Source organism: Passer montanus, unplaced genomic scaffold, assembly GCF_014805655.1.
Source record: "Passer montanus isolate IOZ18808 unplaced genomic scaffold, ASM1480565v1 scaffold210, whole genome shotgun sequence".
Taxonomy (NCBI): Eukaryota; Metazoa; Chordata; class Aves; order Passeriformes; family Passeridae; genus Passer; species Passer montanus.
This window is the reverse complement of record NW_024366704.1, coordinates 69,862-97,011: the sequence shown is the minus strand read 5'-3', so window position 1 is coordinate 97,011 and position 27,150 is coordinate 69,862. Positions and strand designations below refer to the sequence as shown.

Sequence of the window (27,150 nt, the reverse complement as noted above, 5' to 3'; positions counted from 1 at the left end):
CAAGAACTGCCCTGTTCCACATTTTCCATCCCAGTGAGCTTCCCAGATGGGAACTGTTGGTCCACGAGTGCTGACTGAAGCAGATGATAAACATTTGATAGCTCAGTCCTGGGAGCTGTGTGCCAGAACCTTGGCAGGAGAGAGCAGCCTTCCCATGGATTTGTTCAGCAGGACAGGAATTCAGCAACTAACCAGCACTTAGACATTTTCCAGGTCATTGTGCCTTCCATCTTTCAGGCTGCATTTGAGGAGCTCCGTTTATCACACCTTATAATTCATCATTTTCCCTTGCTAGGGTCTCTTCCTCATTCCTTCCCTCTCATCAACCATTTCAAAACCTTGGTCAGGATTCCCATTTGCATTTTCTCTTTAGAGGAGGGGTTGCAATGTCTAATTAACTGATAAGAGTAATTTCAGAAATTTGCTGTACATTTTCAGTGACCTCCAAAGAGCTTAGGGATTTTGCAAGACGGCTGAGGAAAGTGGATCCCCACTTTGTTGGCACATTGAACACCTGGGGTGAAGAAGTTAAGAGGAACTGAATGTCCTCTCAGGCTTTTGAAATAGATTGTTGGTGTTTTAATCCCTTGTAAACCTTAAGCAAAACTGGACTACTGCATCTGGACATGTGAAATTTCTCATCTCTAGGGTGGTTTCATGGTGTTCCTTTTCCCCTTTCTTTTTTCCCCTTGAATAATCCCCATCAACAATGCCATGATAGGTAAATAAGTTCCTTCAGTGTTGTCCAGGATAAATCATTCCCTGTGCTTTTTCAGCAGGCATTACGTCTCCGGTTGCTGCTGTTTTAACCACTGAATTCACCCAAGGTACTCCTTGGCACTTTCAGGAAGACAGAAACTCCCAAATCTGAAGTCCTTTCCAGCTGGGTGCAGTGATTTTATGGCAGCCCGGGGAGGGGCTGTCAGCAGCCACGTGGTGCTCTGAAGTTGGTGATGCCAGGATGCCAATATTTCTGCCAGGCATATTGAATGGCTTCCAGGGGGAATGCAGGCAGCAGGCTTGCCTGGGAAGGCTGCTGTAATTCTGCTGGTGCTGTGGTTTATGGCTGAGCCACAGATTAAGGAGGCCTGTTAGGATAAAACACTCGATTTTGTAATCATTGTATCTACTCCAGAGTCATTCTGTAATGAATCCTCTCACTAACCCCAGGAGCTCAGCAGCCAAAGGATCTTTATATTACCAGCTGCTGTGCTGCAGCTAAAGGAGAGTCCCAGCATCTGTGTTTCCCCAGGATCAGCCAGGGGAAAACAATCCTCTCCCTCCTCCCCCAAAAGATAAATCCTGAACATGACTTCTTCCCAGATTAATTTGAATAATTTTAAACCAGATGTTTTGTTACTCAAAAAAAAAAAAAAAAATTAGTTTCCTAGCCTGCTTTGCATGTGTTTTATGGAGATCAAAATGAAACTTCTTGCAGGCTGAAAACTGGGAAATTTTAGTTTAATACATTTTTGGGGACGTCAACAGGAGCTGAAAGATTGCAAAGATAAGAAACTTGGAACCCTTTGGTTATCAAACTAGAGCTCTTGTTTCTAACAGAATGCCTCCTTGAAAATCAGAAACTTTTCCTTTCCTGGGAATTCACCTGCTGTCCTGCCTGAATAGATTTGGCCATGGTCATGTGGGATTAATTCCTTTTGGGTGCTCAGCCAGCTCGAGACCGACATGCCGTACATCAGGTGTCGTGGTTCATGGCTGTTTATGTTTTCAGAGGAAACACAGGGCTGGTTGTTTAATTGTGCAAAGCTCCTGCTGCTGGAGACACAGCTGTCATTGCTGACATGCCAAGAGACAGTTCTGAGTTAGTGGATGCTGTAAATCCTTTTATGCATCGACCCTGGAAAAGTGGTTTCAGGGGAAAACATGAGCAAACTTGTTAGCAATTTCTTTCCCACATTTTTTTGCAGTTTTATGGATTCTCCTATATGTGTAAAAAGCCTGATTTTCTAGAGTACCCAAGGAATTCTCTGTGTTGCAGAGTAGAAATAACTTGCTATGCTTTTATTCCAGTGGGTTAATTTTTTGTTTTTATTTAAAAAAAAATCAGAATCTAAAAGTGTTCCATTTTGAAAGCATGGGTTTGGTTTTAAATTGGAGGCACTTAAGAATTGCATCTACTCCTTTCTGTCTTGATTTCTCTGTGAAACTGTGAGACCATCGTGGTTATGGAAAGGGAACCCTAAAAGTGCCTCAGTCTGATGTTAAATGGAAATATTCAAACCAAAAATGAATTGTGTGCTTCCATTGAGTGACATAAAGAGTAATTCCTAGACCTCTTTCCCATGGTTTATTTAAAACAAAAATTCCCTCAATGAAACAACAAACTTAATGAAAACCTGTCTAAATTTTAATGAAATCCTTAGGGCAAAGCAAAGTCGAATATGTTACTTCCAAGGACGCTGGGAGACTACATATTAGATAAAATGGAACAATTGAGATACAGCTGATTAAAAATTGAGCAGAATTTGCCCCAGAATTTAGGCTTTAAGCCTTACTACCTGAGAGAAGTCTGCCATGACTGCAGGGCAGTGTTTTGCAGTATTTTTTTTTTTTTAATCCCATGTTGTAATTTTACTTCCCAGGAGGTTTTTGGAGGCTTGAATGCAATGCAGGGAGAGACCCTATGGATGCCTGGTGTGTGACTAACAGGTGATGACACAGGCTAGCTGAGACCATCACAGGGTAAAAGCAGAATGGATTTTAAAGCCATTTACCTCTGTAATGTTGGGGGTTCCTTTTCTGTCTGGTCCCTTAATACTTTGATTTTTTTCTGAGCAGACTTAATTAATTCAACAGTGGTCCTGCTGTTTCTTTTGGGAGGTGATATGGCATTAACCACCCTGTGTACACCCTGCTGTGCACCTCAGAGTTTCTCTAGTCACAGGATCCTTGGCAGGGGGATTCAGAAGGATTTGCTGGCTTTAGAAGAGTGGTAAGGCTTCACTCTTTGGAGAGGAGCGTGCTGGAGTTAGCACAGATCCTTCCCCCTCCTCTGACCTCGTTTTGTGGGGGAAGATCTAAGCTCACAAGATGTAAGACTGTCAGTTCTCCTTCTTGCTTCGGGCAGAGAAATATCTGTGAGATCAGAGGCAAGCCTCTTGAAGTCCCTAGGAAAAGGCATCATCCATGATACTTTGCAGCCCAGGAGGGAGCTGTGCAGTTCAGCTGCTTTTCCTGCTGGGATCAGCATCCTGTGTTGCCCAGTTATCCCCCTGGATGGCATTTCTGTCTGGCCAGAGCTGGCTGTGGGCACCTGGTGTGTCTGGGCTTCCAGAAGCACTGATTTGTGACATGAAGCCCTCTCATCACCAATTTTTAAATTATTACGGTGATGCTGATTTCCCCCATTAAAATAGGAAGTATTAGTAGCAAAAATAACCTGGGAATGATGCTCTCTAAGGAAAATATTTTTCCTGGGCTTCCACTGCTTATCAGGAGCAGTGCTTGATGCTTTTGAGCCTGTGGTTTGGTGAAGAAAATGCAGGATTGGAACCTGGCACAGGGCACCAGCAGTTTGTTCACATGTGATCGTTTCCCCCCTTTTAGTCTAGCATGGGAACAGGCATTTTGTTCTGCAGGTCTACCTGATCTGATCTTCAAGGTCAAATCTCCTCCTCAGCATCCTGTTTATACAGATGCCTTCATTAGCCTCTACAAATAGCTGCTAAACCCACATGCTCAGGCCGAGGAGATGATAATTCCTCATCTGGCAGCCTCAGTAAGTAACCTCCTTGTTAAAATCAGCTGTAGGGCTACGTAAAAGATGCTGTGAGGTGCTGTGAGGTCTCTACACTCAATATTTTTAGTGCATTCTGTATGGTGCCAGCGTGTTTCTAACCTTACTGAAGTCATTTCATGCTTCTGTAATTCATTGGGTTTTTAGTGTATTTATAGATGCTACTTTATCAAGCACTGCAGTAGAAATGATGAGAGCATCTGGTGAAATCCATCACATCTTGTGCAACAACCTCTGAAAAAATAACCTTGGTAATCGAGCCTTTCCCCCTTTAGATGCTTCCACTAACGTTTTGAAAGCTTTAGGTATTTAATGTCACTGGGGTGCCCTAAGTGTCACTTTCTGTGGTGGAAGCCACACCAGCCAGCGATGGCACCTGAAAGGGCAGAGCCACCTTTCAGACCCTCAGCTGTGACCACGAGGAAGCAGCAAAGCTGTGATTTCTTGGGATTCCTACTGGGAAACCTCCCTGAGGTGGTGTTGGCCGCAGGGTTGTGTGAGGAGTGTTGGGCAGGCCAGAGAAATGAGAAACATCGACCCGTGCTGGCAGGGAGAGCTGCTCCCCTGCTGCATCCTCCAGGCTCTGGGAAGCGGTGCCCGAGTTGTTTAGGTGGGGATTGCAGCCCTGCCACCTTGCAGCCTTGCAGAGGAGCCGGAGGGGAGGCTCCTGGAAACACCATCAGCACGTTTCTATTTGGGGAGCCTGCATTCCTGGCCTCCCAGTCCTGAGCTGCTCTAAGTGCTGGAGCTGCTTTGATGTCGGTGGGGCTGGGCATTTTCCCAGCTGAGCACTTGACCCTGGTGCTGGCAGTCAGCCTTCCAGGCACTGAGCTCATTTCATGAGGCAGGGCTGCAGGCTGGCAACAGCCTTGCCAGTTGGTGTTTTCCAGAGAGAGAGCATGGATTTGCCTTCTCACTTCCCTTCGAGGGATTTGCAGCGGACCCAGCTGCTGCCCTGTCTCTTTTTTCGTGCCTTATCTTGGCCCTACATGTGAAGTTTTGACTCTTGTGAGCCAAGCTCCCACCTACACACGTAAAGAAATGATTTGGCATTGGATCTGGAAGTTTAGAGAGGAAGCTGGCTTTGGGGGATGAGTTAAAGGTGGGGTGGAGATTCCCTTCACGTGGCTGCCTTTAGACACCCTAATGCTCAGCTGCCCCAGCTGGGAATGCATTTCTCTGTGTGATTCTTGTGCTTCTGAACCCCTGGAAAATGGTATTTAGGATTCTCTCGCCTCCCCTCATTTCCCCTTTCTCCTAATCACCACTTTACAGAGACTTCCAGAGGATTTTCTGATGAGCTTTTGGCCTCCTTGTGTTCCAAATGCTGCTTTATTGGCCGTGTTGTCCGTGTGGGGGCCTCGAAATGAGAGCAGTGCAGTGGGACTGGTGTGCAGGGATCTTTTGGTACCCTTTACACAGAAAGTAAATTTTCAATTTTATCAGTGACAACGGTTCTTCCCATAGGGAAGTTCCTTCTCCTAGTGTTTTCCCTGGCATTTTAATGTGAGCATGTATGTGAACAAATAAAAGTTCCTGCGGGCATCTTTTTTTTTTTTTTTTTTTTTGCATTGTGCTTTTAAATAGCTGTGCTTACAGGAGCCCATTTTCAATTTCATCTGATTTTTTTACAGACCCAGGGAAAGATAAAGCCTTTCCTGTGGACTTTACACATTCAGACTTTAAGTCCTGTAGGAGAAGATCTGCAAGGGGCACCCACCCTGATGCTTTGAAGTGTTAAAAGCAGGTGTGAACCTCCTGTATCCAGTTTTTAAGCAAGGTGTGTGTACCCTTTAAAAAAAAACCAACAACTTGGAAGCTGAACTAATCAGTGGTTGGTTGTATTTCTGAGCCCTCAGGTTTGCTGGAGGTTTGTTTTCTGCCAGCTGTTCTGCTGTTCATTTTGAGCACACCACATCTGAAGAGTGGCTGTTGGTAAAGGCAGTAGTTTGGGTAATTCCTTGGAATAGCATTTAAAGAAAAGAAACCTGCAGAAAAGTCCTGCGGAATTTATCAAGCAGAAGAGGCTGTGCATCAAGAGGTTTGTTTGTTTTCAAAATAGGTTTTCTGGAAAGTTTTTGATTCAGGATTTAGGCCAGCTCTGATAAACCTGTCACCTTTGCTGGGGTTGTAGAGGAAAGGTATTTGGGAGAGGAAAAAACCTTTCTGGTGTGTCTTGGATCCATACCCATGGACATGTCCCGGTCCCAAGGAGAGGAAATCTCATTTGTTTAAGGGAACCCTCTGTGGAGAGGGTTCAGAAGCTCAGGGCTTGCTCCTCGTTGTCTGTCTCAAGCAGATTTGTGCACAAAACAAACGCAAAGCTGGATTTGCTTTGGGAAGCACTGATTTATGGTGTGGAGTCACTAAACATGTTTGCACGAGTCCTTTGGGCATGCATAACAGCTTAGCTGGGGAGCCTACCACAAAAGCATTCATTCCTTCTTATCTTGCCCCAGAGGCCAGGGCCGGTGCTGTTGTTGTTTCTGGTCCCAAAGAACTGGCTGCAGGCAGGGGTGAATTAGATGGGGGTCTTCAGGCTTTCTGAAAGGGGGAAAAAGAGCTACACTTGAGTATTATTTACAAAAAAAATCCCCCACATTATGGTGTATTACATCTGAGTACAGGATACAAACATCCTGGCTTTTACTGAAGTAGTGTGGCCAGCAGGACCAGGGCAAGGACTGTCCCTGTGTGCTGGCCACTGGCAAGGAGGTCCCCCCTTGCACCCTTGGGGACAATTTTGGGCTCCTGGCTCCAAGGAAGACACAGAGGAGCTGGGACATGTCCAGGGAAGGGAATGGATCTGGAGCACAGGTGTGGTGAGGAGCAGCTCAGGGGGCTCAGCCTGGAAAAAACAAGGCTCAGGTGGGACCTTCTTGGTCCCTACAACTCCCTGACAGGAGGTCAGAGTGACAGGACCAGAGTAAATGGCCTCAAGTTGTACCAGAGGGTGTTTCTGTGGAATTGTAGGGGAAATTTCTTCAGAGAAACAGTGGCCAGTCATGGAAACAACCTGCCCAGTGCAGTGGTGGAGTCCCCATCCTGGAGGGGTTTAGAAGCCCTGTGGATGTGGCACCTGGGGACGTGGGTTAGGGGCGGCCTTGGCAGTGCTGGGTTGATGGTTGGACCCCATGGTCTTGAAGGTCTTTTCCATCCTGAGGGATTCCATGGTTCTGTGAAACCTTTTGGGGGCTCCTGGTGTGTTAAGACTTGAGTGTTAAGGCGTGATAAAATTCCTCTGTGAGTATTAGGGGCTTACAGTTCAGGGGCAGCAGTGTTACATGAGCTGGGTATTTGGCATTGCTGCCACAGCTGGAGGAACATTAATCTGATTTTTCACTGTTCATTTGTGCTGAGATGGGGGGGGGATGCACAAGGATGGGGGGATCCAGAAGAGGGTCATGATTCCTCATTACAAAGGACTTGAGCTCTCTCTGCACCAGTTCCCAAAGGGGAAGTTAAGGGGTAATTTGTACAATGCCACAGAGGGAACAGAAATTATTATAAATAAACCTCTTCTACCCATAAGAGAATGGAGGAGCCGGGAAATGAAAGCTAGATAAATTCAGCTTAGGAGCTAGGCAGACTTTTACTGTGGAGATTGGAAATCATTGGAACTGTTTCCTGATGTGTGCTATGAATTATTCTAGTATCACTAGAAATCTTTAAATCATGGCTGGCTTTTTTCCCCTCCCTGAAAGTTACTCTTTGGTTAAACTGCAGCTTTTGGCCCAGAGTCAAGAATTCATTTATTTATTAGCAGAATCAAGCAGCACTGCACTGCAAACCAGGCAGTTTTGGGGTGGGATCTGTGGAAGTGCAGTGGCACAGGGACAGCCTTGTGGGGAAGGTGTGGTGTTCATCTCTCCCGCCTTTTCGCATCACACCCAAGGGGAAGCTGAGGGAATTCTGTCTTGCTCCACTGATACTCCTTGTGTGTGAGTGGAAGGTAAAGGCCACTCCTGTCCCAGGATTAAAAGCTGTGTAAGGTGTGGTGTTCATCTCTCCTGCCTTTTCGCATCACACCCAAGGGGAAGCTGAGGGAATTCTGTCTTGCTCCACTGATACTGAAGGTAAAGGCCACTTGCTTGCTTAAAAGCTGTACTCTGGCTGAATAAGAGCAATACACACAGAAATGGCCAAATCACCGTGTGCTGCTTTATTCCTTGCTCTGGGAAAAGGGAAAGGAAAGAGGCAAAGGCATCCTTCCCACCTGCCGGTAACATCCAGCAGATTTACACCTTCTCCCCGTGGCTCTTGTTCTCCACCAGCTGGGGTGAGTGGCCAAATGAATGCCTGGGAGTTATGATGGCATAAAACTGATGGGAGACCAGAATTATGGAGGCCATAAGCTTGTTCCACATTGGAAACCCAGCCTGCAGGAACAAGCTGTGCAGCGCCCTGGCTCCTGGGAGGATTAATTACAGATGGTGGCTGTGGTAGCTAAATCAAGTGCCTCTAATGTTGTGTAAACTTCATTAAACAAATGCAGAAGCAGGGCTGTAATCTGTGCAAAATGGGATAGGATGACGAGGGTAGAAAAGGAAAATACTCTGTAGAAAGTGAAAAAAAAGAATCCTCAGTGTCTAAATCCGCTGAAGCAATTTCTTCTACCTCTTGTGCTTTAATGGCAGAATTTTAAACCACAAGCTTTTAAACTTATTATCTGGTGAAGCCTCGGTAGCTTGAATTAATAACAACTTTCTGCTAATGCCTTGCTGAATTCCTCTTAGTCAGCAAATCCTGGTTTATCTGATATGCTCAATCCTCCCTGATATTCTGCCACCACGTGCATTTGGCCATTTCTTTTCCACTTGTGGGAATGGCAGAGGAGGGAGCACCGACGATCAGCTTGGTTGTGGCCGCTGTGGTTGCTGGACTGATGTGCTGCAGGTTTATAGGAGCCCTGGGTTCTCATTTTGGCTGCAGGTTTGTTTTAATCTGAAAGTTAAGAGCTTCTGCATGTTGATATAATATCCTAAGCAATGTTATCTGATTTGATGTCCAAGAAATGCAAGTTCATCCAGCTGTCACCTGTAATGGGTGTAGTTCCATTCTGCTCTGAATTGCAGGCACTCGTGTGCTGCTGGCATTTCCCCTGCCTCCCTCAGAGGAGGCAGCAGCCTGGATCAGGGAAAAGTGACTCAATCTCTGCTGACTTAGCAAGTGAGGTCTGCTCAGCAGAGAGTCCCACGGATGGCAGCGCTGGGGCTGGGAATCAGGGCATGGAGGAGGGCTGCTCTGGGGGAAGAGCTTATGACAGGGTGGGATTAATTCATCTGCACCTCGTGATTCCACCCCTAGCAACTCGGGTATTGACGTGGTGAGGGACTGAAAGGCCAGTTGAATGAACTGAGCTTTTCCAGACAGGGAGAATTAACTGGGGAGGAAAAGCCAAGGGTCTGCTTTAAAGCGCTTTTGGTGGCCAGTGACAACGTTTTTGTGCTTGTTTAGTTCAGCTGTTTGTCTGAAGTTGGATAGTTGGGGTTCTGTTAGACGTGAGGGACTGAAACGCCAGTTAAATGAACTGAGCTTTTCCAGATAGGGAGAATTAACTGGGGAGGAAAAGCCAAGGGTCTGCTTCAAAGCGCTTTTGGTGGCCAGTGACAACGTTTTTGTGCTTGTTTAGTTCAGCTGTTTGAAGTTGGATAGTTGGGGTTCTGTTAGATATTTGTCACTACAGACACTCTCAGTGTGACCCCGTGCCTGGCTGAACAATCAAGTGGAGAGTAGCTTGTCCTTACAGGACCTACAGGAGATCTAATACCCAAGGGAGTGCTTTTTAAAACTATTATTTTCTCTCAAAATAATATTTTTTAAATTATTTCCCCTGCTGTCTCTCCATCCTCTCCCAAATCCCTGTCTATGGACAGGTGCTTTAAGGTGACTTGCGTAGCTCTTTCAAGATCAGGAGCCTAAAGTGAGGCTGTGGATTTAGGGATCCTGCCTGTGGTTTGATTCTTTCCTTTCTGTTTTAGCTCTGTGGTGGCTCCACAAGACTTGTGAAGGGTCAGCTGAACACGGGACTTTTGGAGAGGAGCACTGAACAGTTTGATGCATAAATTTAGGCTCAGGAGCTTGACTTAGCTCAGCTGGTTTGGAAAATGCTGACTTTTGAAAATGTCATCTTTCTCATGCAGTTTAGGAAGGCTTAAAAAAACCCCAGTCTTGCTCAGTGTCTCTTTTTGATGTAGGAAGCAAGCGGAGAAGTTGTACCATTCAAATAAGGGTAAAATTCAGACAGTGAACGTATTTCAGCTTTTCTGTTGGCATTAAGTCAGTTTTGGTTTTGAAATGCATTTTTAAGTCTTCTTTAAGGGATCCAGGACTGGAAGCCTGGTCCTGCACTACCCTGCAGGTAAGTGCTCGGAGGAATTGCTTTTGGTTCCCCACGGTTTAGATGCAGCTGAAGAGAAATATTTTGGCCCTTGGGCTTCATCAGATAGCACAGGCTCTGTGATCAGTGCACATGTTCTTAGGGGAAGTGCTGGAATTTTTATATCTGTCATAAAATGCTGCAAAATGCCTTTTTCTTTTCCTTTCCAAGCTAAAGGGAATCCTCATTCCTCCATTGCAGTAGGAAAAGCAACACAACAATCAAATAGTGCCTGTTCTTCCCTCCCTTGCTCCCTTGTCCTCAGGAGCAGCTCAGGAAGTGCACGTGTGTTTTGTGCTCAGGGTGATTGATGCTGAGGAGTTTTACTGCGCTGATGAGTGCAGTATCAATGGCATCTCTGTCAGCTTGTTTTTCAGGAAGGAGGGATGTGGCTTTCCTCAAACTGGGAGTTGGGCAAGCAGCCAATCGGGTACCAAAAATTATAAAGTCGTGCAAGTCCAGACCCAGCCGAACTGCAAACGACTTGGAATGGGCCTGCCTAGAAAATCCTGGAGCCACAGTGATGGAAAGGTCTTAATTGCATTTTTTTAAAAGAAGCATGTCCAATTCTGACAGTTCAGAAGTCCACATGGGCAGGGGGGAGGAAAGACTGATAGATCCATATGTGCAAACATTTAGTCGCTGCATTCCTTTTTTGAATGCTTTATACCTAAAATGAGGGGAAATTGGAATTAAAAGTTAGTTTACAGCTGGGTAACACCTGTACATTTCTATTTAACAAGGCATTTATTTTGTGTGTGAGATCTGTGTCAAGCCTGGGAATTACTTTTCTGTAGATGCCTTGAAAAGGAACATTCCTGAAGCAATCTTGGGTTTATGATCATCTATTTAAGCCCCTTTCCTTCCTGTTGTTTGGATTTATCTGTATCACTGTGAGTTGTGCTTGCTCAGGAAAGTTATTTTCCAATAAGAGCATTTTCATGTATTGAGGATAATTAGTTTATCTGTTTCTCCTTGAGGCATCTGTTAAATATGTTTCCTTTTTGAAAATAATATAATTATTTTTTGAGTCTTCTTAGCCCTGTTGTGGTGCACTGATAGGAAGTGTGAAAAAAACCCCTATAAATCATGGATCCTTTGGGAGGATTTCCAAGAAATCTCATGTCAGGACAGTTGGGTGCTTTGGAGCCAGGTCTTTTTTTGTCTCCCTTTAAAAAGACTAAAGTAGGTTTTCTGGCCTTCGGGGTAAACCTCGTCCTAATTTACACCCCTCTTACCTGCCTCGGTCTACGTGAAGCTCCAAAATGCCTTTAATTAGGGAAAACATGGAAATGAAAAGCAATTAAAAAAGAGCTGTTTCTAATGAGGTTTTGACACCGGTGCTGGTGTCAAAGGGGGAATTGACTGGAAGGGTTTGATGGATCTGGTTAGCCACTGGGACACATCCTGCTGCTTTGGGCAACACTGAAATTACTCTTGGCTCTGCCCTGTTTTTTTTTTTCCCCCAGTTCTGCCGGCAGGGAGGCAACAAGCCTCAGCTGCTGCACACGGATGTCCCAGGAGCTGCTGCCCAGGGGCTGGGCTGTCCCCTGGCAGCATGAGCAGTGTCCTTTCGGCGGGCTTTGGTGGAGAGATGCTCTTGCAGCTCGTCCTTTCTCTCCCTGGCCACAGCCCAGCGCTGTGGATGGAATTCCAGGTGCCCGTTTGGCGCTGACAGGGCTGGGAATGAGCGTCCCGGCTCACGCAGCTCTTAATTGCAGGTTCCTACAAGTAAATGGCTGTCGGATACGGTGTAAAGGAATTAAATCCTAATGGCCCGAGCAGATGATACAAAAGGCCTGTGACAAGTGGATGGATGATAATGGTTCCCTCAGTCACTGGGGATGTAAACAGGCACTTCACACACCATTCTCCCTGCTCTAACAGAAGGATAACAGAAGGAACGGCTGCCTTGAATTGAAGCAGGTACGAAGTGGCAGCGAGTGAAAGAGGGGAGAGGAAGCCTGTGCTTGCTCGTGTGTCTGTAGAATGCTGAGCACACAAAGATGGAGTAATTGAGACAAGCCAAATGTTTATACAAGGGCATTTCTAGTGCGCCCATCCTTAGCAGGACCGGAGTTCAACTTGCCTGGGGGAGAGGATGAAATGAGACCAGAGACTTGTTTTATTTTGTTTATCTGCAGGAGAATCAAAGCAGGGCAAAGGACAGCTTTGATGCGGGGTCAGACGTGGGTTTTGTTAAGTGCAGGGTTTGGTTTTGATTCATTAGCCCGATGCAGAGGGAGGAGACCTCGCCTGGACAAACACCAGCAGGAGTAATTGCTTTGCTGGGAGAAGAAGAAAATTTAGCAGTGGAGGAAGGGTGGGTTTCTGCTGACTTGGTTGAACTGCAGTGAGGAACCATGGCTTTATTTCTGGATTGCCCAGTGGCAGGTACTGAAATGGCCTTCAGAAGGGCACCTGTCTGCCTTTAGCTGGTCCCTTTTAAAGAATTTATTGTGGAGAACCTTCCTTAACTCCTTTCTACGGTCTTGCTCTCAAGTTTTTTTCTGAAGGTGGTTTTGCTCACTGTTATAAATTCCCTCCAAACTAACAGCTCTTGGATGAGCTTCAGGGTGGCACCCTGCTTGTGCCCAGAACAGCCAGGGTTCTCAAGTTGGCAGCAAATGTTCCTGGCTCCTACAGACAGAGATTTTGGAGAGGTCAAGCAAATTGTGTTGTATTACACTAGCAAATTATTGGTGCTGAATACTTGACTTAAAAAAATTGCTAACAAAGAGCATACCACAGCCAAAACCTCCACAGGTTCTGGCTGCTCCTGGCTGTCTGATCAAAGTGCTTTGGAGGGATCAAAGATCACTCCACTCTCTTAAGATTCATGGGGGTTTGGCTCTTGGGCTGGGATTGCCATTTAAGGGGACACTTGTATCCCAGTGGGATTTAGACCTGTGACCGTAGAGCTGACACTGCCAGCTCGTTTTGTGAAGGTCACCAAGCAGGAGTGGCCATCATTCATTAACAGCTTTGTGAAACAAAAGGGGAAAGCTCTGCTTTCCTGCCAGTGTCCTGAGAGGTTCCTTGCTCCCTCCTTCCTTGGAATTTGTGCAATTTGCTGTTACACTGGAGCAGTGGACAAAGTATGAGTATTGTGTGTGACAGGCTGCTCCTCCTAGGACTTCCATCGTGCATAAATCACTTCTCTTATGCCTCTCTATAAAATTTAAATGACATCTGGAAGGAAGGGACTTGCCAGCCCCATCCAGCTGAAATATTCAGGTTGTTTTACATTACATTGGCATTGCTCAAATCAAGATCTCAGCCTTTGGGATGGGACTTGTGACCACCTAAAAATTAGGGCACAGCATCCACAGGAGACATTTTGGAGAGAAAATGTGATATTATTTCTTACCCTGCGGGTGTGTGAGCTTTTGTTTTGCTTCTAGTGTCACACTGGCTGCTGTGTCTCTTCATGGAAAGCAATAATTGCTTGCAGTCCTTGGGTTTTGGGTCAGCAAAACGGGCAGGCTTGGATCTGCTTTGCATTCTGGTCCATGAAGAAATTGTCCATTGTCTAAAGTGATTTTCCTTCAAACTGTTAGGTCTTGGAAGCAAATGTTTTCGTGAGACAAGGTGGATCACTGGAATATTTCACCCTGTTTTTCAAAGCAGCAGTAAAATGTCATCTCCTGTCAGAGTCTCTTTACGTTCTGGGAAGGTTTAAAAACTTAAATATTGGAAGATAAGCAGGCTTTGCAGCCTGAACATTGTAAAGAGATTTGAATGAGGACATGGTAACACAATGGCACAATTTGGTGAATGCCACAATGGCACAGTGGGTGAAGCTGGTGAAGTTTTATGAAGTTACAGCAATTAACAGAGCCAGCCTCTAAAACAAGCAGGGAAAGGTAAATGATGTGAAATGGGCTGAATGATAAGAATGTAATGAATGAGGTCTGTAAGAAATGGGAAAAAATCAGGGAGAAGAAAGGCAAAATGACAGGAAAGAAGGACATTCTAGGAAGATGTGGAGAATGCTCCCCTCCCCTGTAGTGAAAGCGTTTTGAAATAACTCCTCCATCATGGATTTTCTGAAGGTACTTTGTGTTTTCCCAAACCAGCCCTTTGCCAGGCATAAGGATTTCAGTTCTCTGCCCTGAGTGCACGTAGCAGGGCTGCTGGGGGTCATGGCAGGAGGCTGGATTAACATTCCCAGCCTGCTCTGGGGCTTGGATAGTCTCTGTGATCTTTCCTTATCCCCTGCCATGTGGTGGGAACCATGTGCTGATGATTCCGAGCAGGTGATGTGGCTGGAGGGGATTATTGGAAGTACAACTCCCTCTTCTTTCCCATGGCCACAGCTTGGAGGTCCAGCAAGGAGCCTGGGGGCCTGTCTGCTGTCTTTCTGCTCCAGGTTTTCCTCCCTTTTGCTCTTGGGGCCAGAGATGTTCACTTTAGCATGGCAACATGAGGAAAACCCCGTCCTTTTCCTGCCATCCTGGATGACATTTTCCTTGCACCTGCAGACCCAAGGTGGAAGTGCAGCTGTGATAAGTCTGAATAAGCTTGAAACAAAAGCTCCAGTGGGGCAGCTAATCCTTGTCCCTGAGAGGAGAGCTCTCTTTAGGTATAAACCTCTATTTTTCCAGTGCAAATGATGGGGTGGGGAGGGTGGGGTGGACACGACAGGACTTGTGCACGTAGCTCATGGGCACTTCAGTCTCGGTGTGCTCTGTCTGCAGACGTGGGAGTGGTGCCCAGGTTAATCATCCAGGGAAGGGGAGGGAAAAAAATCCATGTGTTGGCTTCTTTTCAAGTCAAGTGTGCTCCGAGCTAGGCTCTGAAATTCTGCCTCTCTCTGTTCCTTGTCGTGGGGAGGGAAAGTTCTGCAGATTAATAGATTAATAATTTTTTCTGCCTTTGTTCATCCTCGTTTCGGAGAACAGTGTGTCTTGGCTGTCTCAATGTCTCAGCCCGGGGGGAGCTGAGGATTTGGGATTTCCCTGGAGCAATCTGCTTTTGCAGGGAGAGCCCTGACTGTCTCAAGGCTTTCATCAGGCATCTTCCATTGGCCTCTTGAAGGTGAGGGGAAGCTGGAGGATCTTCAGTGTGCTGTGTTAAAAAGAGTTGCAGGCTTGCTTTCCTCTTTGTTTTTAGGAGTCTCTCCTCAGAGTGAAGCTGTCTGGTGCGTGTTTGGAGGAGAGGATGCTGGATGGCTGCAATTCCCACAGGGTTTAGCTGCTGTTTTAGCAGGTTTGTCCCAGAAGGTGATAATGCAGCCACTTCCCACACTTCTGTCCCTGCACATCCTCTGTTCAATGTCCCCTTGTGCAGGGACTTCTGTGTATTCCTAGAAATAGCAGGAAGCCATAAATGACATCAATGACCTACGGCTCAGCCATTTCCAGCCCCTGCCATGGGCAGGGATATCTTCCACTAGACCAGGTTGCTCCAAGCCTCATCCCGCCTGGCTTTGAACACTTCCAGAGGTGGGGCAGGCACAGCTGTAGTTCAGGTCCCAGAACCTGAAGGTTGGATTCCTAGCAGGACTTGAGCAGCTGTCAGGTGGATTTAAAGTGCAATATTTACTGCACTGTAGAAAAGAGCACTGAAATACTTGGCGTTCCCAAGCTCCTGAAAAATGGGCTGTCTCGCCAGGGCTGCACATGATGGCAGTTTCTTTCCAGAGCTTGAAACAACATTCCTCATGGCCCTGAGAGGGGAACATCAGGCACAGGGTGAAGGCTGTGGGTTGGGGCAGGCTCTCCTCTGGGTTGGTGCAGTGCAGGAGCTGTGGCTGACCCAGGGAGCCAGGGTTGTTTCCCTGCAGGCAGGAAGGGAGGGAGCCTGGCTGCCAGCTTCACTCTGGTGACCCACATCGCTTTCCTTTTTTCTTTTAAGATAAAAGTAACTAAAGATGCAGGGAAGAATGTGGCCTCTGGAGGTCAAATGAAATGATGGATGCAGGTGTTTGGAAAAGCCATCCATCCACACTGTTGTGCACAGACCTCTGGGAAGGGTGCCAGTGCTGAGGAGTGGAAGAGCTGTGCAGGAAAGAAAGTTAATTCACCAGTCTCTAATCTCCCAGCTCGTTTTTTTTGTTTTGCTGAGGGGAAAAAAAAAATGGAAAGGGGAGGAAGGAGAAATACAACAGAGTATTTTTCTAAATCCCCTACTCTTTTTTGATATCAGGTTGTGCTTTATTTACATACTGCTCATTTTGAAAGCATAGGGAGTAACAGGTAGGGAGACACCTGAAAGTGTTGGAAGCATCAAGGCCTTGCTGCTGGGAATTCCCATCACCAAGATCTTCAGGAGAGATGGGTCTACTGAAACCAGGATTGTGATTGGAGCTGCTCTAAGTACTTTTAGTTCTGGGAATGTTCCTTTGTGCTTTGCTGCGACGTTCTCAGAAGTAAGTCTTGTGCAACAAAGGAGATTTACCCTGCTTTTGCTAAAGAGATTTAGTTCTTCCTTAGAACTGAGTTGATCCCTGCAATCAGATGGATCCCATTCATCCCTGGTGTGGGGTTTCTGTAGCTCTAGGGAGGTGCCAGGCTGGTGATGGCATCAGCTGTATTCGGGGCACAGAGGGAGTGAAGGTGGGGAAAGGAGAGTGTGCAATCATCTCTCAGGTTTTACAGGGAACCTCTCCATCCTGGGCTTTTCCTTCCTAACCCATTCAGTAGAGAGGACACTTCCCTCAAGAGTGTTTCCTATGCCACTTTTCCTAAATCTCTGCATTCTTCAGGGAAACTGTGAATCCTTCAGGGTACAGGCAAGCCCTCAAATGTGGGACTCTTCTACTTTGAGACCTTCTCAAAGTAGATGCAGAGGAATAAAAACTTAAAAACCCAGGATCCTGCAGGGACCTGGAGTTAAAAGCAATGTGAGATGTTTCTGAAGCCATGTAGAACTGCATGAACAAAATGGGATTTCCTTCTTTGAGGAGAAGGGAAAAAATAAATTAAAAATACTTAGGCTGCACAGTGGTCAATTTGTTTTACATCTTCTTCAAGAAGGAAGAGAAGGAGATTGCAAGGAAGAGTTCTGCCATATCACAGTGTCATGATTAAATTTGTAATGAGGCAGCAATTATTTCTAACCAAGCGTGAAGTAGCCTGACAGGAATTGGCTCACACCATGTCAGCGAGCAATCTTCAGCCTGGCAAATATCCATGGCATGGAGAGGGATGTGAGGAGAGCTCCGTGCTCCTCCTCTCACTGAATCTGTGTGGACAGTGATCCCTGAGGCTTCATGTGAGCCAGGGATGTGCTTTGAAAAACGCATTACCAAGCACTGCTGCAAGCTTGTTAAAGAAGGACAATTAAGATGGTTAACAAAAGCACGTTCTCAGGTGTTGCCTGGTGTAATACCCAGCCCATTCTTGCTGCCTCAGGATGGAGGGAAGATGCATTTCTTCCTCAGCCTGAACTTAAGGGATGCATATGCTTTGCCTCTGCTAAATATTTCATGGAGCACCTTCTGTAGATTAAGACATCACTACAGTGAAGGAGCCAAGTGCTTTGATATAAAACTGTCCCTGTTGTAAACGATGAGAACTGGAGAGATTTAGGAACCCCTCAGTCTCTTTTCAGGAGTCTCAGTAAGTGCTTATGCATGTGCTCCCTCTCAGCCTTGCTGCTGCAGCCCCATTACGGGCTTGCCATGTAAATTGAGAGAGATGTTAAGTACTGGAAAGGGGATGAGAGACAAAAATTCATGTGCAGGAACTCTAGAGGTTGTGGTGATCTTCGTCCCTGAGCTTGCTTCTCCTGTGGACAGTCAACTTTTGTAAAATGGGTTTTTCTGTAGAAGAGGAGCTGTGGTAAAGGAAACAAATTGGAGAGATGCTCCAGGTATGGATTCTGGAGCAATCCCAGAGCAATTCCTGACATCTGCCTGGCACTGTATTGGAAATCAGGTCCAGATTCATGGTGGCATGCACTCATCAGAGTCATGGTGGTGTGCATCGAAAAAATAAATATGCTTTAGATGGGATTACAGGGCTTTACTTTTAAATAAATATTTTTTTTTGCCATGATCTTTCACGCAGTGCTTCTGAGTAATGAAGGCAAAAGGAACTGTTTCAGCATGAGCTCAGAGACATGTGCAGTTTGTTTCCTGTCGAATGCTGCCACTTAGCAGTGGATAATATGATTTATTTCTGACTGATGGACAATCATGCTAATTAATAGGCTGATACTTCTCCTGCTGAGGCCAGCCCATGACCTGTTTCTCTGTCCATCTTCTATCTGCCTCACGGGAGGGAGTTTAAATGCCTCACACAGCTGCTTGTGATCCCTTATGGTTTGTGATTCATCTGACTAGCCTTTCCAGCCCTGGAGTTACTTTTTCCTCCCCTGCACCTTCTGACCATGGCTGCTTCCTTGTTGGTGTTATTGCACAGGATTTGCCTCTTCTCCCTCAGGCTTCTCACCACTCTTGGACACGAGAAGCTTTTGTAGCCCTGGCATTCCTTCTTTGATAGAGAGAGGGGCAAAGAGCTGTAGGTCTCCTCTGTAGTTGTTTGGTGGGATTTTGTTGTCACTCTAAAAATATAATCATCATTTTTAAAGCATGTGTGACCCAGTGAATGCCAAGGACTGTGCTGCCCAACTTCTTCCCTCCCTCCCCCCATGCTGTCCCTCTTGATCCCACTGAACTTGATCACACTTCACAGCGCTGAAGCATGCAAACACATTTATCATCTTTGCCCTTTTCAGGATATTTTAAGCCTGATTTTGGTTTTGGGCCTGTAGTGTCTGCGTGCCAGAGTCAATTAATTGAATCATTTGTAACAGAAGGCAGTCAGGAGCCTGTGTTTGAGTCAAGCACTGGGGTGTTACCCACTTTCTGCTGCCATTATTTCCGTTTGGTTTTGGACATAAGACTGTCACCTTGTTGAATCTCAGCAGCTCCCAGTGAACCAGAGCAATACTGGAGGACATGAGGACAATCTGCACATTTCCTTAATCTACAGACTTTTCTTCATAATTTTTGCTCTTTAATGAAGCCTTTCTTCTCCAAGATTAATGACTGTGCAGGGGTCCTCTTTCCCTTTAGAAGGGAAGAGAGAACCAGTTTATTAATCTGCTGCACAGGGAGCTGAGATGGAAGATAAGGACATAAAGGGCTGTATTTTCTAGGGGCTGGAAGGGAGATTGCTGTGCTTGAACCCACAGTGACAACAGTAGGATTTGAGGCGTGTCATTCCTTGCTTGGAGAGGACACTTCCTAAATATCCAGCCTGGAGCTGGAGATAGCTCTGTATTTGCTGACATGGCTTGCAAAATTGCTTAAGAATGGATTGTTGCCTTCAAGAAGTAGAATTTGAGTTACCTTTCACCTGGTGCAGAGCTTCTGAGGTGACTGGTACTGAAAGAAATTTCCTTTCTCTGCTGAATCAGCTGCAAGGATTTTCATGGCCTGATGGAGGTTTTTTTGTTGTTGTTGTTGTTAGAAATGGGATAAAAGGCTTTGTCTGTCTTGTTCACTCTGCCCTGGCTGAGATGCAGTTAGCGTGGCAGCATTTGGCCCACCATAACATGCGTTCCTAATTGAAATCCCACATCCCTCTAGCAGCCTCACTTCACCATTGGACACAGCTGTCACTGGCTGTTGACTGCTGGTGTGCTGGTGGCTCTCCCAGGTTCAAGTTTGGACCAAGCAGCCTCACTTGAAGAGGACAGAACATCACCTGCATCCAGAGCATCACACAGCAGAGATGGGCACCCCTGCTGCTCCAGAAATAGCCATTATGTGATAATGGTGGGATAATGTGATAAGTGCTATCATTAAAGCTGTGATCTAGTTTAGATTAAATTAATCTTTTACCTCCCTTCTCTTCCGCAGCTGTTCAGTCAAGCACTCTGGGTTTGACATCCATTAGCAGTTTGATACCCACTCAGAAGTCATTTTGGGGGCAGGATGTTTGAAATTTGCCATTTGGCAGGTTAGGAACCACTTGGGCAAAGGGGAGAAAAACCAGCAGGAGAACCCCAAATGTTATTCCTGGATGCTGAGGAGAATTTCTGGTGAGTGCTGTTCATCAAAACACACAACTGGGCACGGAAAAAATCTGCAGCATAGGAAGATGGGGGAGAACAGTCAGTGTCTTTGCTATCAGTTATTCACCATGTCCATTTATAGATGGATTTAATGTAAGGAAGTTTACAAAGAGACTGCGAGTTGTTTTGTGTGAATCTAATAGTGACAAAGCAAAAGGCGTTAACCTTTCTAAAGGAACACTGCTGCTCCCAAGATATTGAACAAAGACCTCTGTGTGCTGATTTAAGTCCTGGTTAGAACCAATGATTTGAAACCATAGTTTTGCATAATGCATTTTGTTCATTTGGGGCCCTTTCCTGGTGTCTGTGTGAAAGACAGGATGAAGATTACAACAGCACCTAAGTATTTGAAGAATATTTTGGAATATCCTATCCCTGAAATATCTCAGGACTGCTGGGAAATGTTATTTTTAGGCTCTTGATTTTTACGAGGCTGGTACAACTGGTGAAAGACTTTCACAGTTGGAAAATGTGGCAGACTGTTGAACTGTGAAAACAGTACCTTGTTTTACTTTATGTAACTTCTGAATTCCCTGACTGGAAGAAGGGAATTAAGGGGATGGCTAGTTGCCATTCCTGGAACAGAGTGTTCGTGTTGCAGTGTTGTTAATCAAGCCCTGCGCTTTGCCTTAGCTGCTCTGTGCTCTCCTAGGAGCGTAGGACTGAAGCTGTTTCCACTGAGAGGAGCTGAATTTCCACTTGGTTCCCGAGTTGTTCTCTGGCTGTGGGCATGCTGGAACGAGCCCATTAAAACCCCCTTGTCAAGGAGCTTCTATTATCTGCCAGCAAATTCCAGATCTAAAAAACACACTCAGCACAGCAACAGCTCCCCATTGCCAGAGATAAAACATCAAATCCAAACCCAGTGGACACTGGGAATTCTCTGAATTACTTTCATCTCCTCATTGCTGCACTAATGGGTATCCCCACAGACCGTGCAGTGCTTCCCCCTCGTTGGGGCTTCTCCTGCCAGTTTTCGGGCATTGTCAGGTAATTGCAGTGGAAATGACAAACGAAAGCGGGGCTGCCAAGGCTCCTCGCCTGGCAGCCGGTGGGTGATGCTGGTAATTGTTACCAGAAGTGTAATTGCTCCGGGCTCTGCCTGCCGTTTCAACAAAGCAGTCAGGAATTCCTCCTCCGAGACACCCGATCCCTGCCCGTGCTCAGCTGGCTCTGGCACGGGAACGACTTGGGAGGTAAATCCCACCTGGCGCTCGGGCTTGGAGCTCCCTCGGGCTTTCTCCCCGTGGATTCTCTCCCAGGGGTTTCTCTCCTCCCGGGCAGAGCAGCCTCTTGGAGCGTTAACCACAGAATCCCAGAATAGCTGGGGTTGGAAGCTCTGCAGGTCACCCAGTCCAACCCCAGCCCAGGCAGGGTCACCTGGAGCAGGTGATACAGGGATGGGTCTGGTCCCTGGGCAGCTGTTCCAGTGCTCTGCCATCCTCATGGAAAGAAGTTCTTCCTCACGGTGAGGTAGGACTCCTTGTGTTTTAGTTCATGGCTGCTGCTACTTCTCCTGTCACTGGGCACACCAAAAATCTCCACCATCCTGTTGACACACCTTGGAATATTTGTGTGGATTGATGAGATTCCCTCTCAGTCTTCTCCAGGCCTCACTCCCACAGTCTCTCCTCGTGGGAGAGGTGTTCCAGACCCCTCATCACCATCAGGTGATTAGTGGGGTACAGGACAAGCAACAACCCTCTGGTTTTTGGTGTGACACCACAAATCTGCAGCTCAACCCCCGGCTGGCACGAAGGCTGCAGCTGTGCTCTGCTGCCTTCACCCTGCTTAGCCATTGCAGCAATGCCACCATCCCCGTGACCAGCTTTGCAGGTCCTGCGTGCTGCAGGGAACACCCCAGCGTCCAGGGACATTTTAGGGATGGACTGGATACTTTCAGGGAGCCATAAGAGCCGGAAAGGGGATGCAAACCAGCTGTTGTATGCTTCTTCTTTCCCCAGTCACCGCACCAGAATAGCACACACACTGTTATCTGGTGTGATTACATCCGTGCTCAGGGGCACCTGATTAAATTACTGAGGCTTTTCACATATTAATGGCAGACTGGTTATTTGTGATCTCTTGGGTGGGGTGGTTTTTCTTTTGCTGAGGTCGAGGAGGGACAGGTGCAGCTGTCTGAAGTTATGATAGCCAGTTGAAAAAGCAGTGGTCCAAGAAATTTCGATCTGTCTGTGCTCTGGTTAATGTGACAGGGTGACAGCAGCAAACCAGGAGCACTCACAGCTGCTCTGGCTCCCTTTGCTCCATGTCTGCTCTTTGTCTCTGTAGCTTTTTCTTTGCTTTTGCTGCTTGTTGTGTTCCTGCCTCCTTCTTTTATCTTATTCTCCCCGCCTTTTTCTAAATCCTCATCAATATTCTCAAACCCATCACATTCTCACCCTGTGCTCCTCACTCTCCAGTTTTATCTCATTTTGTCTTGGTATCTGCAGGCTCAAAAGGTTTAGGAGCACTTCTTGTTCTTTTAGTCCCTGTTCTGCAGACTGGCCCAAGTAAGGTAGATGTATCTCTTCTTGCAGCGTGGTGTTTTAAAATTCAGTTGAATTAGGTATCATTTCTTCTTTTGATGTAGGGAAATCCAGGAAATTAATAAATTATAATGGCACTGCTTGGCGTTTAAGGAATGCTTTCCGTCTTCAAAGCGCTCTCTGCATGGTATTTCATTATTTATACTGTTAATTATATTAGTACTGGTAAGGAAAAAAGCCCCTTAAATTGCCATTGATAAAAATACACTCGCAACAGGATTGGAATCCAGCACCCAGATTGCAGCAGATAATTTGTCCACTGAGGTGCAGAGCCTTGGAGAAGATGCCAGGCGGGTTTCCAGCAGTTCTCTGGGTGTCTACTGGAAAGTGTTGCTCTATGTTTGGAACTGTATTGCCTGGAGCTTTGAAGTGTCCTTGCGCCTGCTGGGTGAGCACCAACAAAGCCTCACAACAGGACAGATAGGTGGGATCCAGAATTTCCAAACTGGATACTTTAGGTCTGTTGCCAGGAATCCTAAGCTAAATGTTGAATTGTCCAAAGACCTGGATGCTGAGACCTGTGAAGTGCTTGGAAGGCTCTCATATCCCAACAAATCAGCTGATAGTTTCCTGGCTGTTAACTAGATAATGAATTTTTTAAAGCTCTGCAGAGGAGTGTTGGTTTTGATCCTGTACCTGGCAAAAGGAATTTAGAAGCAGCTGATTTGAGCCCACAGACAGGAGCCAGCCTGCTTGGGCTACGATAGAAACCAGGGGAGGAGGAAGAGCAAAGAGGGGTTTTCTTACCACAAACCTGAGCATTTACATGTGATAAGGGTGGTTCTGTGCTGACCTCGTGCCATGAGATTCCTTTGGTTATTGTTCCACTGTGAGAATTATTCTCCTTTTAAAAAAATTCTAAATAAGCATAAGAGGTCAGAGGTGAAGGTTTAGGAGAACCAAGGGATGGGGCAGTGAGTCTGCCCCTCCCTTCCCACTGCTGGTTACCCTGTGGCTGCCTTCCCTGCCAGCTTTCCAACACACAAGTGCTGCTGAAGCCAGTGGGGTGAGTTAACTCCAACGCGAGTGCTAGCCACAGCTTGGCACACACATCACTTAACCTTCATTTCTTCCCTAACTGCACCATAAATCTGCTGGCAGAGATGGTCTCAGGGTTTCTGTTCTGCAGTGTGTGAGCCAGGGGAGAACCAGCTGTGTTCCTGAGCAGGAATTGCCATCCCTCTTTGCCTTGCCTCAGGGGCTGTGCACCTTCTAAGGTCAGCACTGCCACTGATGTGGGAGAAATGCTTTTGGAATGCAGGGCAGAGACACAAGAATTTTTTTCCCAATATTTTGGCCATCCCGCTATTTGCAGATTGATGCTCTTGAAGTGCCTGAGCAAGTGGTCTGGTTTTTCAGGACATTTTTTCTCTCATTAAGCAGCCTAATGGGCCTTTAAGGCACATTTCAGTATTTTATCATTATGCTTAACATTTTTAGTAGTTAGCTGTAAATGTGCTCGTGGCAGTCAACTGTTAATCATCCTTCCTAAGTCGTACTTAGCACTGTGAGTAAATTGAGGTAAATCACTACATGGTCTGGTAAATGAGCAGTGAGGTCAGGTCTCCTTGCAGATGCTTTGAAAAAGAGGTTGGATGACTGAGCTTGGGGCTGTCCATCCTACCCAGGAGAACATCCTGTGTGGTGCCAGTTTAGCCCACTGTTTGTCTGTACAACAGGGACAGGGATTGTCTAGCTGCAAACAGTGTTTCAGCTGAGAAACTGATCCTCCTCTTCCCCTTTTCTTGTGGAGGCAGCGTGGGATCATGACCTCAGTGGGGAGGGAATGGAAGGGGGTCAAGCACGGCTGCTGGAAACCCTTGTGAATTAGCTGTGGCTGTTCCAGCTGGGTGCACTGATCGAGTGGTGGCGACAGCTGTTTCCAGATGTGTCAGACACTCTGCTTGGCCAGAGTCTCCTCCCTGGTGTTTGGGAATACACGTGCCCAGGTCCAGCCTGTTCCTACCTGGCCACACGTGTGGGTTTGCCTCACAGCCACCTCTGCTGCCTCAGCACCACCTGGGATCACCCTGCAGTGTGAGCCTGATCATAGGGAAGTTTTCCAGGGATGTTGTACTCACCTGGAGCTCTTGGAGGTTGGATTATGTTGCCATTGGAGCTGATTATTGGCCCTGCATGGCCTTGTCTTTCAGCAGCGTGCTGGAAGCTGTTGAGTGAGAAGTGCCAACACGGGGCCTGATAAGCGTGTGGGAGGGAGAGGGGCTCTGTTGCAGTCCGTCTCCGTGGAGCTATTTGAGATGTGTTGTCAAAACAGGACGTGCCTTGTGCTGTTTCCAGCCTGGTTTCCAACTTTATTTGCAGAATAACACCTCCTGGAAGCCTGATTCTTGCCAAGACTGCCGGTGCCGGAGCGGCGTTGTCACCTGCGAGCCTACAGTCTGCAAAGCCCCTCAGTGTGACTTCCAGAAGGTGAGAACTCAGTGCCTGTGGCTGTCCAGAGCCAGGCACAGGCTCTGTGTCCCTGCACTCCTCCTTGGAGCGAAAACACGTGGTGTGGGAAGCCTTTGTCCCCTTGGCTGCAGCCAGAGGCCGGGTGTTGGAGCAGCTTGATCCCAAAGGAATTCCCCAAACTGGGCTCCAGCCTCCCAGCATGAGCCCCCCTTCCTTTGGAGGTGGGGCTGGGGCTCCCTGGAAGGTGCAGATGGGCACTTTCCACTCTGCTGAGCAACAACAGAGATGAGATTGTCTGTCCTCCAGTTTCTTCTTCCTCGTGATGGTTGCTGAGCTTTCCTTGTCTCCTGCTTGTCTTTGTCTGGGTCTTCATTAATTGGCCATGGGATTGGTCTTGCATTAACATCTGGATTGCTGGGGTAGAGTGCACACATGGCAATGAAAAAGAGTGTTTTAAAGAGGCTGTCAGGATAATTATATGGCTTTGTGAAGCAGGTTAAAATGTTTCCCAATATGACAGCACTAATGAGGAAATAATTTTGATTCTTACTGGTTTTCCCTGTTATTATTGCTGTGTATTGATTAAAGCTAGACTGAACTAGTAGGAATTTTTGTGCTAAAGAGGAGGGAGATCAAGTGCTGTCATGGCACACCTAATGAGTGCACTAGATAAAATGATAAAAATCAGATAAATGGAAAGGTGGCTACTTTAAAGCTCATAAAGGGATATAGGTTTATGGTGTCAAACGAATCTGTATGACTCATTGACATGGGCAATCTCCAAGATTAAATGTTTAAGTGTTCCAAAAACATCTGGTCATTTAAACCTTGAAAAGGATCACCAAGGATCTCAGAAGAAAAAATTCTTTCATGCTTCAAGGCTAAACCACTAACAGAAAATCAAGGTCAGAAATCATCGTCCTTCTCCATGGTTTGTCTCTTATCTACTCATTATGAGATTTATGCAAATATGGCTGATCTTCTTTCAGCAACATCTGTCCCATGTTTCTCAGTAGCCTTTCAGTGAAGAATCTTGAGTTTTGTCTTGAACAAGTGTTTTCTATTCTTTGAAAACTGGTTCAGCTGAAGAATTCCCAGCTGTACTCTTGAGGGGGTGTGAATTCTGCTGTTATTTTGAGGGCAAAATGTCAAACACACAAAGTGCTGTGCCACCTCTCAGCAAGGGCGCGTGGTGTAGCAGCAATTCTGTATCTCACCTGAAACCTTTCCTTTCTAGACTGCCAGGCCAGGTCTCGTGGCTTCACTTTCATTTTGAAATCCCTGTTTGCTGTCAGCTGTTTGTTGGAACCCTGTCTCTTTCTAGGGAGAAGTGCTCCAAATAGCCTCCAACAAGTGCTGCCCCGAGTGTGCCTCCCGAGCCGAAGGATCCTGCCAGCACGAAGGCCAGATCCACAGCGTGAGTGCTCCGTCCAGTTCCTCAGCAGGGACCATCCTCACCTGGTTTTAGCTGCCTGTTTGCTGCTGAGCTGGTGTGCAGGGGAAGGGTGGATCACTGCATTTATATCCTGTCACTGCCAGGTAGTGGAATCTAGCAGGAGGTCAGCAGGGTTTGCAGTTGCTGAGCAGTTGTGTGTCCTGCGTGGCTCAATGGGAGAAATTTCCCCACTTGTTCCTTCCCTTTGCTGTTTCTGTGCATGGCTGAGACAGTGCAGCAACATCAGAAGGGGAGCGAAGCACAGTGATTTTGACATATTAGCTGTGCTCAGAGAAGCTTTCCTCTCAGCAGCCACCTATGCTGCTGGAGATTGATTGCTGCTCTGCGACCTGGGTTCCGTGTTCTGTAATCCTGAATTATTTAAGGAGCAGGTTCTGGGATGTGGTTTCACCCAGGGGGGCTGAAAGGCTAAAACAATCAGAATAAGTGTCTGGAGATAAGGCAAAAAAATCAAGATTCATGGGTAGTAGTTAATGAATCACGTCAAACAACTGGCAAATGTAGAAAAATGGCTTAACGGCAAACTCAAGTCCTTTGTGTGGTCTCTTACAGACTTTTCTGTCTGACA

General features: G+C 46.6%; 1 protein-coding gene across 3 annotated transcripts in view; it reads left to right on the top strand.

The window, feature by feature from the left end:
- The window catches only part of FRAS1 (Fraser extracellular matrix complex subunit 1), a 102,691-nt gene that overhangs the window by 6,128 nt on the left and 69,413 nt on the right, over window positions 1-27,150 (top strand). For 2 of the 3 annotated variants that reach the window (XM_039709476.1, XM_039709478.1), the window contains exons 3-4: window positions 25,037-25,144; window positions 26,451-26,543. In XM_039709476.1, the coding sequence (XP_039565410.1) occupies window positions 25,037-25,144; window positions 26,451-26,543 (201 nt within the window). Of the gene's footprint in view, window positions 1-23,012; window positions 23,103-25,036; window positions 25,145-26,450; window positions 26,544-27,150 lie in introns of those variants that run through there. The other variant, XM_039709477.1, reaches the window with a different exon arrangement.